This window comes from Schistocerca cancellata, chromosome 2, assembly GCF_023864275.1.
Source record: "Schistocerca cancellata isolate TAMUIC-IGC-003103 chromosome 2, iqSchCanc2.1, whole genome shotgun sequence".
Lineage (NCBI taxonomy): Eukaryota > Metazoa > Arthropoda > Insecta > Orthoptera > Acrididae > Schistocerca > Schistocerca cancellata.
The window spans coordinates 909,603,150-909,619,072 of NC_064627.1; the positions used below are offsets into that span (position 1 = coordinate 909,603,150).

At 41.7% G+C, this 15,923-nt stretch overlaps 1 protein-coding gene across 1 annotated transcript in view; it reads right to left on the bottom strand.

Moving 5' to 3' along the window:
• LOC126162843 (DNA polymerase alpha catalytic subunit) overlaps window positions 1-15,923 on the bottom strand; it is a 244,379-nt gene that overhangs the window by 204,773 nt on the left and 23,683 nt on the right. The window contains exons 5-7 of the mRNA XM_049919607.1: window positions 5,572-5,649; window positions 3,009-3,120; window positions 1,472-1,588 (exon numbers count right to left, since the gene is read on the bottom strand). Of these exons, the coding sequence (XP_049775564.1) occupies window positions 1,472-1,588; window positions 3,009-3,120; window positions 5,572-5,649 (307 nt within the window). The remainder of the gene's footprint in view (window positions 1-1,471; window positions 1,589-3,008; window positions 3,121-5,571; window positions 5,650-15,923) is intronic.

The following is a 15,923-nucleotide window of genomic DNA, read 5'->3' on the forward strand; positions in this document are numbered from 1 at the left end:
GACTGACTGACTGATTTAAGAGATTGCAGCAATATCAATGTTTTATAACACATTCTCAGACTTCTTGCTGCATCAATACAGTGTAAACTTCAAGGTTTCAACAATACCTCCATCGTCTTCGTCACGAGCAACTGACTGTCAAAACTGCTTATATAGCCCTTAGGTGGTTTCTGATTGGTTGTAATTACGTAATGCCATAGCAGATGGATCAACATCTGTGCTGGTAGTGCCATCACTCCAGCCATAGTGTGAACATTGCAACTAATATCTCTGGCTCTTCTCTGCATTGGGAGCTCACTTCCATGTACCACTAAGATTGATCCACTATTATGGTTGAAGATCTTATTTCTACAGCCTCTTAATGACAGAGTCCCAGTACGTAGAAGCCTGGAACAAAACTTTTGTTTCATCAATTAGTATTTTATGTTTGTTTGTGAGGCTGTGCTCAGCAACTGCAGATTTCTCCAGTTCTCAATTTTTGATATGCTGTTGATGTCCTACACAGCAGTCAGAAATGGTGCGGATGAACTGACCGATATAATTGCTTCCACATTCACAAGTGATGTTGTCAGCCTTGAGACCCCTGGGATTCACAACATCCCTTAAGAGTACGAATGCAATTACACTGGTTAGTCAACAAACACCATTTCTGACTGCTGTGCAGCTTATCAGAAATTGAGAACTGGAAAAATCTGTAGTTGCTGAAATAGGCTCACTAACAAACATAAAATACTTTTTGATGAAACAGTCATTTTGTCCCAGGCTTCTACAAACTGGAATTCTTAATTAAAGAGGCTGTAGAATAAGAATGTGTGAAAAGATTTTCAACCATGACAGCACATATAATCTTGGCGCTGCATGGAAGCAAGTTCTCAATGTAGAGAAGAGCCACAGACATTCGTTGCAATGTTTACGCGACAACTGCAGTGGTGGTACCAGCAGCCCAGACACTGACACCATCTGCAATGGCATTACCTAATTACTAATCAATCAAGTGCCATCTGTGGGCTATATAAGGCCACTGCAGCAGGTTGTTACCCTACCACCACTTCTATTTAAATGAAACAATATGAACAAAAGGAATGAGGAAAAGCATCAAGAGGAGCATTAAAGTAAGGAAAACAGAGTAGGAGAAGGGAAATAGGTGTTCAGTGCCCTGTCAACATTGCGGATCACATCCCCTTCCAGCAGATTAGAGTGGCTGGAAATAAAAATACAATCAGGATTCTCTGTTTTACCAACTGTATTTAAAGGGACAAAAATCACTGCAATGAGCTACAATGTACACACACTGAATAACAAAATAGAATGTTCCACTTACATTCACAAATTTAACGTCTGAATAGAGTGATTTTTTGGGTGATCTGAATTTATTAGCATACCAAATTATATTAATAATCACATTTGGTCTTTTACTTGTGATACAACCAACCAAAAATTATACACATATTTGTATGTGAAAAATACTTACAGCAAGTGCACTGCTGTCAGGGAAACCATCATTTGAATCAAAGTCTTCAATAATCTGTGACTGCATTTGTTGTTCTTGCTGTGACTCTAGTTGGGAAGCATCAACAATTGTAGTGTCCTGAAAAAAAATTAATAGGTACTTAGCCATTTAGTGGAGTCCTGTTGTGGCAATCTTTTGATTTCTACTCCTCTCCATAGTACATATTTTACACTAAAATTTTTGGCCGTACGTATTCATGACATCTTTGGTACCTTCTTAACACTGCACAGAGTTCATCATCATATTCTGCAAGGCAGGCTCAAATAAGTAGATTTTTTAATACACTGTCACAAGAAACCATGAAAATTAAAGAACAGAGCAAGGAGAGGCTGCTAGGAAGGGGTGTGAGTACAGGATGACTGAAGTTAGGGTCTTGGGGGCAAAGTAGAGGGTGTTGGGCAGGCTATTAGCAGAGATTGAGGGAACATTCCTGTAAACCTCCAGGGCTCAAGCTTTGTTAGCTGCCTGCCCCACATCTACCCTGCCCCAGAACCCTAACTTCACTCATCCTGCACCCATATCCTCTTCCCTTCCATTCGTCACCCCCTCCCAATTCACTCTTCCACATCATCATGTCATATTCATCGTGTGCTGAACAAACACACCAGTGCCAGGGCCATGTTCCATTCGTATCCTGTGTACACGCCACATTCTATCCCCTGCACCTAATGACTATCTATCAGTCATCACAACCACAAGCCAACCTTCTCTGCTGCTCACTGCCTCCTCTGTCCCGTCATCCCATCCAACTGACAGAACTACTCATCCCAGCACAGTGTTTTCGGCCCACACAATGTAGCAGCACAAGTGTGTGTGTGTGTGTGTGTGTGTGTGTGTGTTCTAATTTCCAACATTGTATTTTGAAAAGGTAAAACATTTTGATCAGTGGCACTCACAGATATTTTCAAAGGATTTTGGAATACGTCAATCACACCCCAACATGAAAACTTGACTGGAAAGGTATCAGCAGATGCAGTAGCACTAAATTTCAACCACAGCACTGGCACATCTACAATTGTTATGGTTTTTGTACAACTGTCCCGGTTTTCATACAACAGGTACTAAAATAACTATACCAAAGTAAAAACAACATTCAGACAGATATCAGTCCAAATTACTTAGTTAATAAATAACTAAATATGAATTAATTCTTGGAATGTGTCATGCAATACTGATTCATTGAACTTTGACTTTTTAGTGTTGAATCTGTGTTTTTATAATACAACAACATGGCAAACCATAGCTAAGAATTCAAAAGGGTTACTCAGCTGAGAATGTCATTGATTTGCATTTGTGATACGTGATTAACTTAGCAGACTCTAGGTTTCAACACACCTGGAGAAAGCCATGTCTTAACCAGAATTCACAAATATACAGAACAGCCTGCCACCCTCTCCCTTTCCATTTACACTTAATGGATACATATATTTTTTAGGTTTAATTTTGCTTTAGTTTCATTCATGCAAAGCTAGTAACTCAAACAGCACAAAACACTCACATCATCAAAATCATCAATTTCTTCATCTGTCATTTTCTCTAACAACTGAGGATTAATCCTGTCGGTCCTTTCATGCACAGGAGGTGTGGCTGGAATTATAACACGAGCTTTCCTGGAGAAAAAAAGGAAATAAAATTATTAGTCAATTGCATTTATAGAATGCTCTTGGTTGGAATGTGAACAACAAGTAAAACATTATTCACAGAGATGTGATGTCTGGAAGAAGTGGAGACTGAGGTCAGAAGAAAGGCAAGACCAATGAAGCTCACCGTGTTCTGCCAGTTGACCATTAAATCTGTTATTGTTTACTGGTGACCAAATGAGGAAATAGAGGGTTGATGGTGATAATCACATAAAATATTACATAGTTGCAACATCTGGGTTTTTGTAATCATGGGGCTGCTATAAATGGTGCAGTGTACACCGTGTCTGGAATGTAACAGAATGTGCAGGATAAAAGCCTGTGACACATCTTGATGCTGCATCTATAATAGAGATTATTAAATGTGGACTTAAAAACTACTCCTCTGCCCCTTACTCAAGTGTGTGTGTGTGTGTGTGTGTGTGTGTGTGTGTGACGAGCAAATGCTTACAGGATTTTTGTTTGCATACCAAATCTCTGTCCACTTTATGCCTTCCCTAATGCCATTTTTATAATTAAAATGCACCACAGACAAAATTTCAAGAACTACCATGCACCTATTGCAAATATCTATACTTTAAAAGGACAATTTATTCTAAACTGGGTTTACTGATGACTTGGGACCGGAAAACATAGCATATATTTTTGACAAAAATTCGCCTCTATTTTTTGCAAAATTCACATCTATTTTTGTCAAATTCACATGTTTTCTTTCTTTGTAAACGATTAGATGCACAAATTTAAAAGGTTGTCTCTGTAGATGAGTGGAGACAAACAAATTACTAGTTCTTTGAAAATGTTAAAGTGCTGATTGGGAACTTTTTGCTGGAATGTGTGCATTTGCAAAAACTTCAACACCTATTTCTTCCAAAATGGCCTTCCTTTTCTTCGTTTGGCTGCATTTAAGCTTTCGAAAATGATTGTTCTGTTGAAAAGCAGCAGCATTTTCCCGCCATCTAAGTGACTGCGTCTCCGATATAAGGTGTTTCTGAGCATTGTTTGTTTCTGAGCATTATTTGTCTTTTCCCACCGTATTTGAAGATTAAAAAGCCTGCAGACTACTAATTTCAACCTTTAATGGGCATTCATAGCCCTATGACCCATGCTTCACAACGCTACAGACAGAACTGATATGGCACTTAGCATACAAGTAGGACGGAACATATGGCAACTAGATTTTAACGTTAGGGGAAGAATTTTGGCACCGTTGAAAAATGTCACAGTTTGTTTTCCAGTCGCTGTAGTACAGAGAGATAGCGTTATAGGCTACAGTTGCAAGTGGCCGCAAGAGTAAACAGACTAGAATTTTGACAAGCACAGGGGAAGATGCAGTGAACGGAAACAAACCCCCCTCCATTTTGCTGGGGAGCAGCCCAGAGAGGAACTGACACACTGTCACAGGGATCACCAATCTCTTCTGGTATTGTAAGTCATAAATGAAATCCTTGACGGACCAGGACTAGTCACTTCTCTTATTTCAAAGGAAGAAAAGAAAACAACGAGCAACACACAACACAAAGCATTCTGGGATGGGTGCCGTGCAACTGCTTGCTGAAGTTAGCAGAGTATTGTTAACAACACAGTTCTGACCCGACTTCTAGCCGTATTCTATGCACTGCAGATCAATACATCCACTACCTAATTTACTACGTGAAAACTGACCATATTACACAATCTTTTGAGCTTTAGCTCTTTAGCTAACAAACATCTGTGTTTCCTTCTTATAAAATGCTAGGTCTCATGGTTAAGTACTAAGTTGCATCATGTGACGTGTAACTTAAACAGACCATTCAACCATCCAAATTGGCATGGCACTATAGCATTGAGCACACTGATACATCATTGCGTTCATACACTTTATTTTGCAAGTAGGTTCTGGAACATATTATCTTTCCAAATTGTGCTTCGCCAGATGATGTACGATGCCAGTAAATGCTTACATTTTCAATATTGTATGCAGATAATAAAGCAGTTTCAAACTATCTCTGATAAATAGCTCATCTAGATTTAATTTTCTATGAAACCATGTATTAAGTAATTTCGCATCTCCGCATTTTGAGGCAGAACTCGCATGTATTTCGCATTTATCACAAAATGCATTTTTTTCTGGTCCCTACGAATAACATACAAGTTGGTTCTATGAGGAATCACAGCTGTTTATTCAGTGAAAAAAATACTCACTTCAACAGAACTGTAAACTCAAGGAGTTAATGCAGTAAACATCTGGGCCTAAAGTTTGGATACAATTTAATATCATGTCCTATGACCAATAATCTTAACACAAATGCAATTATAGAGGAATTATCAGCAAGCAGAAGCGAAAAAAATTACTCTCTAAATAACTGACATTTTTGTATATAAAACACTTACACATGGATAACCCACAAAAAATACGTTTTCATGATCTTGACCAATACTCACTTAGGAGATTGCTTTTTTCCCTCTGGACACTTCAGGCGTCTTGTGGAATCAGCTTCAGAAAATGATTTCAAATGGCTCCTAAAGGCACATAGAAAGTTCAGATTACACATAAAATATGTTTAAATGGGTTCAAATTAGCATATTCATGCCTACAACAAGCAGACTGTTACATCTTGAAGGACAGTAAGGTAATATTACAAATACACAACTTAAGTCCTAATACTACAAATCAACAGCAGTAATAAAACCCTATAGTTCTCCACACCTATTCTATGACTTAATTAATAAAAACTGTAACAATTTAAACCTATTCCCCATCAAACAGAATGATCTACCAAATAATTTATATTACAGTTTCCATCTGAGACACCAGTTTCACTGTAAATTCAATATAAAATGTATTAGGTGGGTCAAATAAAACTGACTCAGGAAATATTTACAAGACTGACATGGTGTTTAAACACTTTCCAGAGAGTTAACAATTTTTATTTGCTACAGAGCTGGTTTTATGCCATTTTGCCACTAACTTTTGCATTACAGGCTTTGCTGGAGGTATCGTCAAAACACTTCCATGTTACTCTGTTTGTGCAAAAAATCCCTCACACGTTTTCCAAGAATTATGCTTTGCATAACACTTTACAATGAACATGTGTCATTTTATTGTTAGCACTTTTCTGTGCAGTTTTCAACTAGTCAGTATGCAGATCTGCTCCTCTCACTCACTCAAATGTAATGATACAGTGAAGCACTCGTGGCAGAGCATGGAGGAGGTGCGCAGCACTGTCACATGACGGTAACCAATGGGGGTATCAAAATCACTGTTTTCATATTTTTCTGTGGTGGGCAGTTCTTTTCATTAACAAGGATCAGTTCCGCCTCAGTCTTATAAATAGCATCTGGGCCAGTTTTATTTTGACTAAAGTTGACTTGCAACTCCCCTAACACTAGCACTTCAATTTCTGTAATTTTTACACCTTATGATGATCAGCTGTCTTTATACTCATTTTGATATTGCAGAGCCCATTTTGTCAGACAGGGTATAAGTGTTTTGACAGCAGGTATTTTCCAGCTCATACAGTACAGTTTACTTAATCTGTAACTTCTTTGAGTCATGCCATATCTTCCATGTTTCGCACCCATTGCTACATGTTTCCCACCAGATAAAGAGGTAATCATGTCTTAAAAGGTCATCTGCCTTACTGTAGCTATGTTACAGAATGCTAAGCAAGATTTGAATGACAAACCAGAGCTGACCCCCTTGTAAACTGTGTGAATTGATTATTTCCTTCTGCAAAAGATTTTAATTGGATTGAAATTAATGATCAGCTAACGGTATCAACTGTATGTGCAATATTCCAATTTTATGTGCAAAAACAGTCACCCTTAAATAGCTCAGAATTGGAGCGAGATTGATGGTTCAAATTCAGTGGACATTCTAAGATAAGTTTTGACAGTTTGAAAAAGCTGTGCTGCATTTGGAGTTTCCGTGCAACTAAAAAACACCTTTTTTATGGGAGGTTTTTGAAGCACATCACTTGTATACTTCAAACTTGTACAAAATCAGTTCAAACTTTTCACAAAGGTAGATAAATGGATAAAGTCAAAACGAATTCTTTTTATCCAATAATCTTTATCTGTTGTCGAGATATAATGGTTTAAAGTCAAGCTAAATGTAGCACATAAAATTCATCTTATGTGAATTCGATGCATGAAAACCATTTAAAATGAATCAAATAAATAAAATATGGATTACTACAATAACATTGAAAACTTGGTTTCAAAAATTCAGCTTTACTCATATTCTAGTGCAAAATAATGCATTTTGACTGTTTTTTAATGTGAATCATTTCTACATTTCAAACTTGTGCAAACTAGTTCAAATTTTGTAAAAAGGTAAACAAATACACGTAATTAACGGTCGTCCTGTTGTTTTCTGAAAGCTTTGTCCATTGTCCTGATATAAACAACATCATTCAAAAGAAAAGAAATAACTTATACTCAATCAGTCATTGTCCGAGTCAACGAAAATCTACATCAGTTGCCAAGCTAGGGTGATCTAATTGTAGGGAAAAAAAGAGGGGGGGGGGGGGGGCAAATATGTCCCGGGCAGAGTTTGGGATGTAAAAGAAGTTTTGGAATTAGTGGAGCTTCAGTACTTGGATGACAGTTCAGGAATACACAGCACCCAAAATCCCAGCAAGGGTAGCGATGTAAACAATCAGTGTGTTAGGCAACAGACTAGTGTTTCATTGCCCAGCTGTTTTTCACTCTGCAGATTGCCAAGCACAAAATATGCTTGCACTTGAGCAGTGGTGTGTCAGTGACTTTGTTCAGCAGAGGCCCATAAGAAATATCAGCCAAGCCCCAAGCTACGTAAGTCATAGTCAACTCTTTCTTGTTACAGTGGACATTTGCGGCCCACCTGCCACATTTCATAACATGACAAAGACAGTTTTGTTCCCAGTTTTGTGCTCATGTGGAAGTGAAAATATTTTTGGTATGGACTCCTTTGATCTGTCTGGCTTGCACATTCAAGACAATATTCTCTCTGTGAAACTCACTATGCCTAAAGACTGGGTAGGTGAACTTTGTGATGAATTTAGTGACTTTTCGAAACTGGCCTAGGCAAAGACAAAAATTTTGATTGATTGATTAATTGAGAAGGTTTATGGGACCAAATGGCAAGGTCATCAGTCTTGCAATTCTGAAGTTATTAACAGAAGAAAGAGCTTCGGCTAAAAATGGATGGGTCCAGTCAGGTGAGTCAAATTATATAATAATGAAGTTAAAACACACAGTAAAAGGCATAAAAGGTGAGACCAAATTAAAAAACCTGAAAAAAGAGCATTCTTTCATGGGGGAGTGGTCATGGGGGCCCAGACCGAGAAGACATGAAGAGAGGTCCCAACCACAACCACCTTGCCCCTGCTCCAGGAGGAAAGCAAAACCTTATATCTGTAAATAAAAACCACTTTCACAGAGCAAACTGGGGACCAGTAAAACTGTCTGTAAATTGTCTGCTAGTATTAAAATTAAGGAATCTAGAAGCACGAAGGGCCAAAAGAAGGGGACATTCCAACAATACATGGGATACGGTCACAGTCTGGCTCTACAACCACATTGTGGTTGGTTGGTTCATTACACAGAAGGAAACAACAGGTGAGCCTGATGTAAGCAATGCATAGGTGGCATAAAACAGTAGACTCCTTCTGTCCTTCTGTGAGGAGCGGAAGGAAGCGTGCCACACTGCAATAGACTCCTTGAGTGTACAGCGTTTATTACTGTGAGCAGTAGTGCACCAGATGTCATTCCACTTTTGGGCAAAGAGAGATCTGACAGAGGTCCACATATACACAACTGGAATCATGGAAGGGAATGGGGTGTAAGTACCTGCTTCTCTAGCCAAACGGTCAGCCAGTTCATTCCCTGGGATGCCCATGACTTGGGACACAGAGAAAGACAACTGAGCAGGCGGCACGGCCAAGGGCAGAGGTCATGGATAGCAAAGACCAAAGGGTGATGAGAGTAGCATCAGTTCGACAGCCTGCAGGCTACTCACGAAGTCGGTACAAATTAAAACATTGTGGAGAGAGGGCTGAGATACAAAATGAGCGTTCTATGAATGGCTAGGAGATCTGCTGTGAATACACTACATGACCCCCACAATAAATGGTGTTCTACCAAAGTAGGAGACATGAAAGCATATCCCACCTTATCTATTGTCTTAGAAGCATCAGTTTTAATATGGTATCAACCTAGAACTATGCAAGGATGGCACGTACGAGACGCTTGAAAACCATAGGGGCGATAGAAGACCTTAGGACCCTGGAATGTCTTAATCCATGGTTTGGGCAGTGTCCAAGAGAGGGGGGAAAGTGGGGGTGGAAAGAAACACATGGGGCGCATTCCAGTGAATGGAGATGGAGATCCTGATAGAGGGAAGTGAGACGCATTCCAACAGGCAATCCCACCCATTGGTGGTTGTCAGGAGGGAGACATCTCTCAAGCACAGGATGGTCAGGGACTTGGTGAATGGCGATTGCATAAGAAACCAGGAGTTGGCTGCGTCGTATTTGTAGAGGAGGAATTCCCGCTTCTGCGAAGAGACTGCCAATGGGACAAGTGCGAAAAGCACCAATAGCCAGACGCATCTCACAACGGTGAACAGGGTCAAGTATTTGCAGAGTGGAAAGAGCTGCTAGCCATAAACCTGACTACCATAATCAGGCCTGGACAAGACTTGTGCACGGTAAAGATGGAGAAGAGAGTATGGTCTTCAGCCTAAGATGTATGGGCATGGAGGCGCAGAGCATTAAGCTTCCACAAGCATGCGGTGAATATGGGGCAGCCACGTCAGCTTTTTATTAAAAATGAGGTCCAAGAAAGGGGACTGTGCTAAAACATCGAGAAGCTGGTCACCTAAATGAAGTTCTGGATTGGGGTATACAGTGGGTAGATGACAAAAATGCATAACCTACATATGGATGGAGAAAACTGAAAGCCGTGGGAGATGACCCACACAGAGGCCCATCAGATGGTACCTTGGAGCAGGCACTCAGCAGATGCTACGGAGGGAGAGCTGCACAAGATGCAAAAATTGTCGACATACAATGCCGGGGTAACCACAGGCCCAACAGAGGTTACAAACCCATTGATGGCTATGAAGAAGAGTGTGACACTTAACATAAAACCCTGTGAGATACCATTCTTCTGAATCCGACGAGTGCTGAGTAAAGCGCCACCAGGAACCCAGAAGGGCCGGTGAGATAAAAACTCGTGGATAAAAATCTGAAGGGGACCATGGAAGCCCCAGTCACAGATGGTAATTAAAATGTGATGGCACCAAGCCATGCCACGTGTGTTACGCACGTTAAAGAAAACCGCAACAAGGTGCCGGCAGTTAGTAAAAGCCTATCGGATTGCTGTTTCTAATCTGAGTACATTGTCAGTCAGAGATCGTCCTTCCCGGAAGCCACACTGATATGGGGACAAAAGGACTCGAGATTCAAATATCCAACATAATCTGAAGCTAACCATCTCGAGCAGTTTAGAAAGTACATTCATCAGGTGAACTGGGCGGTAGCTGTTGAGAGACATTTGGTTTTATTGGGCTTAAAGACTGGGATAACTATACTATCTCAGCATTGTGATGGAAAAGCACCCATGAGCCAAATGCAGTTGAAGAGGAGATGTTGCCTCTGGGGAATGTCAAAGTGCTGGAGCATCTGGTCGTGGATAAAATCCAGGCCTGGGGCTGTGTAACACCAAGAGGTAAGAGCCAGCAAGAATTCCCATTCAGTGAAGGGTTCATTATATGGTTCAGCACGGTGTGGGGTGAAACAGAGGGGAGTCTGTTCAACTCGGGGTTTCTGCTGGAGGAAGATAGTAGGACAGGAAGAGGACGCTGAGGCCGTCACAAAGTGTATTGCAAGGTGTTCTGCAAGGACCAATGAATCAGTGCATAGAGCATCTTCGAGATTAAGACCCTGGACAGCTGACTGATGCTGGTGGCTCAGAAGGCTACGGAGCTTGAACCAAACCTGTGATGAAAAGGCATATGTCCCCAGCGAGGAAACATAGTGCTCCCACTACTCCTTTTTACTCTGGTTAATAATGTAACAAGCCTTACCACTGAGACATTTAAAAGCAAGGACATGCTCTTAAATTTACATAATATTGTCCTCAAGTACATCGCTCTTGTATAGACCCTCTGTATACTCCTTCCATCCTTCTGCTTCCCCTTCTTTGCTTATTACTGGGTTTCCATCTGAGCTCTTGATATTCATACAAGTGGTTCTCTTTTCTCCGAAGGTCTCTTTAATTTTCCTGTAGGCGGTATCTATCTTACCCCTAGTGAGATAAGTCTCTACATCCTTACATTTGTCCTCTAGCCATCCCTGCTTAGCCATTTTGCACTTCCTGTTGATCTCATTTTTGAGACGTTTGTATTCCTTTTTGCCAGCTTCATTTACTGCATATTTTCTCCTTTCATCAACTAAATTCAATATTTATTCTGTTAGCCAAGGATTTATACAAGGCCTCATCTTTTTACCTACTTGATCCTCTGCTGCGTTCGTTATTTCATCTCTCAAAGCTACCCACTCTCCATCTACTGTATTTCTTTCCCTCATTCATGTCGTTCCCTAATGGTCTCCCTGAAACTCCCTGCAACCTCTGGTTCTGTCAGTTTATCCACATCCTATCTCCTTAAAATTCCCACCTTTTTGCAGTTTCTTCAGTTTTAATCTACAGTTCATAACCAACAGATTTTGGTCAGATTCCACATCTGCCCCTGGAAATGTCTTACAATTTCAAAGCTGGTTCCTAAATCTCTGCCTTACTATTATATAATCTGTCTGAAACCTTCCAGTACCTCCAGGCCTCTTCCATGTATACAACCTTCTTTCATGATTCTTGAACCAAGTGTTAACTATGATTAAGTTATGCTCTGCAAAATTCTACCAGGCGGCTTCGTCTTTCATTCCTTACCCCCATTCTATATTCACCTACTACATTTCCTTCTCTTCCTTTTATTACTAGCGAATTCCAGTCACCCATGACTATTAAATTTTCGTCTCCCTTAACTATCTGAATAATTTCTTTTATCTCATCATACATTTCATCAATCTCTTCATCATCTGCGGAGCTAGTTAGCATATAAACTTGTACTACTGCGGTGTGCATGGGCTTCGTGTCAATCTTGGCAACAATAATGTGTGCACTGTGCCATTTGTAGTAGCTTACCCGCATTCCTATTTTTTTTATTGATTATTAAACCTACTCCTGCATCACCCATATTTGATTTTGTATTTATAGCCCTGTAGTCACTTGACCAGAAGTCTTGTTCCTCCTGCCACTGAATTTCACTAATTCCCACTATATCTAACTTTAACCTATCCATTTCCCTTTTTAAATTTTCTAACCTACCTGCCCGATTAAGGTATCCAACATTCCACGCTCTGATCTGCAGAAGACCAGTTTTCTTTCTCCTGAGGAGTCCCCGCCCGGAGATCCGAATGGGGGACTATTTTACCACAGGAATATTTTACACAAGAGAACGAGATGATCATTTAACCATACAGTAAAGCTGCATGCCCTCGGGAAAAATTATGGCTGTAGTTTCCCCCTGCTTTCAGCCGTTCGCAGTAAAAGCACAGCAAGACCGTTTTGGTTAGTGTTACAAGACCAGAATCGTCAATCATCTGGACTGTTGCACCTGCAACTACTGAAAAGGCTGCTGCCCCTCTTCAGGAACCGCACATTTGTCTGGCCTCTTAACAGATACCCCTCCGTTGTGGTTGCATCTACGGTACGGCTATCTGTATCACTGAGGCATGCAAGCCTCCCCACCAACAGCAAGGTCCATGGTTCATGGGGGGATGCCTTCTATAATTAATCAGAATGTTCAGTCTCATATACATCTGCAAAAATTCATGCAGGAGGGGAATGGAGATAAAATGACAAGACACTAAAACTGCCCTATTTGATATAAATGGGTTGGTCAATTTCGAGACATTCATGCCGAAGGAAGTGATACGAAATATCCCAAAGAACTGATGTTTATCTACTAATTTAAGTGTGTGGGAATTCTATGACAAAAACTCTGTACTACAGATTATTGGGGGGGGGGGGGGGAGGGGGGGCATTTATGGGAGATGGAGGGTGGGTGGGGGGGAATGGTCCCTCTTGTGGAGACCTATGTTTGGAATAGAAGATTTGAATTTTAGTTACCACAAATGTTCACATTAAACAATGTTATTACCTCTCCAGTATACAGACAGCCCAGAGTGTTCCGCGTGTCTTAGAAGTTTGAAATATTAACAAAAACAGCAGCTGGCTCTCCTTCATAATGGCATATATGGTACACAAGTTGCAAATGAATGATTGGTTGGTTGGGGGTATAAAGGGACCAAACTACATCAATTCCTTTTTCCTCACGCAAACAAGGCTGAAGGTAAAACAACTACCGCAATTAGTCTGGGAAAGTAAAAGGGCATAAAAGGAATGGGGAACCACACCGAAAGAGAAAATGAAAGAAACAAACAAACGAAAAAGGGGAAAATGTACACCACAAGGAAAAGTACAGGAAGTTATGCAAATGACAGAGCAGATGGTCCGGGCCGGCTGTTCACGAGAATAAGAAAGGATGAGCCAGCCACTCTGCAGCACACTAAAATGTCCAGCCTAAAAGTCAAGGAGAGATGAACACACATAGGGAAAAGATGAACACCATGGCAAACAAAGTGCAATGGAAAGGTGAGAACGAGTTAAAATTTAGAGAGGGTGGAGGCCTTGGAGAGAAGGCCAGACACCGACCCTTTGATTGCATGATAAAAAACCCACTCACAAATAAAACATAAAACTAAATCTGCCGTTGAGGCACTGTCGCCTAACACCATTGGCAGCGTGCTGGGAAGGTTAAAAGTCCACCACAGAGCAGCTAAAATTTGGCAGTCCAACAACAGGTGGACACCAGTGATATGGGAGCCACAGCGACACTGAGGCGGGTCCTCGCAATGGAGGAGGTGACCATGTGTTAACCACATACGCCTGATGCGGAGACAGCTAAGGACAACACTCCCCTGCGAGTGGCACCCATGTACGAGCACCATACATTCATTATCTCCTTGATAACATGGAGTTTATTTGGTGCACTAAAGGTGCGCCAGTCAGTATCTCAAATCCCGAAAACTTTGCGGCAGAAGACCGATCACAAATCTGTCTCCAGCAGGCTAATCTCCACAGTTGGTTTACTGGTGGCCTGTTTGGGTAGGCAGTCAGCAAGTTCATTGCCCAGTATCCTGAAATGTCCTAGGGTCCAAATGAAGGCCACTGAATGTCCACTGTTCCTGAGGACAAAGAGATCCCTGGGTAGCCATTACCAAAGGATATGATGTCGAGGGAAACACTGGTCGAGAGCTTGGAGGCTGCTTAAGAAGTCGCTACAGATAACGAAGGACTCACCAGTGCAGGGGCGGATACGCTCAAGAGCACAATAGATGCCCACTAACTCTGCAGTGAAAACAATAGAGCCATCCAGCAAGGAGCACTGTTCAGTATGGCCAACATAAGCGTAAGCGAAGCCAACAGGACTGTTGACCACTGATCCATTTGTGTAGACTATTTCTGAACCCTCGAAAATGCCAAGAAGAAAGAGAGATTGCTGGCAGAGGGCCTATGTTGAAACAGGGCCTTTTGGGCCTTGTGGTACGTCCAGCCGAAGCTGTGGCTGAGGTACGGGTGTACGTAAGTGGACTCTCAGAAAAGATGGTAGAGGGGAAGCTTTGAGTTCTGTAAGAAGGGACCAGGCACACACAGCGAGTGGATTCCCAGTTCTGGGCCACCATTGTGGGAGATGGATCGCCATGTTAGGAAAAAGGAGACATTAATTTGGATGACAAGACGAATTATGAATGTGGGTGGTATAATTTGCAAGCAGCAGTTGCCACTGGAGCCGCAGTGGAGGAACACCAGCTCCACAAGGAGGCTGTTTACGGGTCTCGTTCGGAAGGCTCCCATTGCGAGCCTAACTCCACAGTGGTAGATAGGGCCCAGCATATGCAGTGTGGAGGGCGATTCTGAACCGTACACCAGGCTCCCAGTTAATAAAGGACTGCATGAGGGCTTTGTACAGCTGCAGCAGTGTAGGATAATCAGCACCCCAGTCGGTGTGGCTCAGGCATTGAATAATATTAAGATGTCACCAGCAAATGGCCTTAAGCTGACGAAGATGGGGAATCCAAGTTAAGCGGACATCAAAGACCAGTCCTGAAAAGCAGTAAGTCTCCACTATATTTAGTAGTTGGTCATTGAGGTAAAGTTCTGGATGGGGGTGGACAGTACGATGACGACAGAAGTGCATGACTCAAGTCTTGGTGGCCGAAAACTGAAAGCTGTGAGTGAAGGCCCATGACTGTGCATTCCATATAGTTCCCTGCAGCCACCATTCAGCCACACCAACAGAAGAGGAGCAGAAGGAAACACAAAAATCATCAGCATGTAGGAGAGAAGAGACTGACAACCCAACTACTAATGCTAGACCATCGACAGCAATTAAAAGGAGTGGGATCCTCAGGACACAGCCCTGCAGTACCCCATTCTCTTGTACATGGGGTGCACTGTGGGAAGCACCGACGAGAAATCTGAAAGTGCGAAGCGACAAAAAGTTCTGTATAAAAATCGGGAGCAGGCCCTGGAGACCCCACTCACGCAGAGTAGTGAGAATATGGTGTCACCAAGTGGTATCGTAAGCCTTCGTCAGTCGAAAAAGACGCCAATAAGGTGTTGTCGCCGGGAAAAGGCCGACTGAATGGCAGACTGCAGGTGGACCAAGTTGTCGATTGTCGAGCACC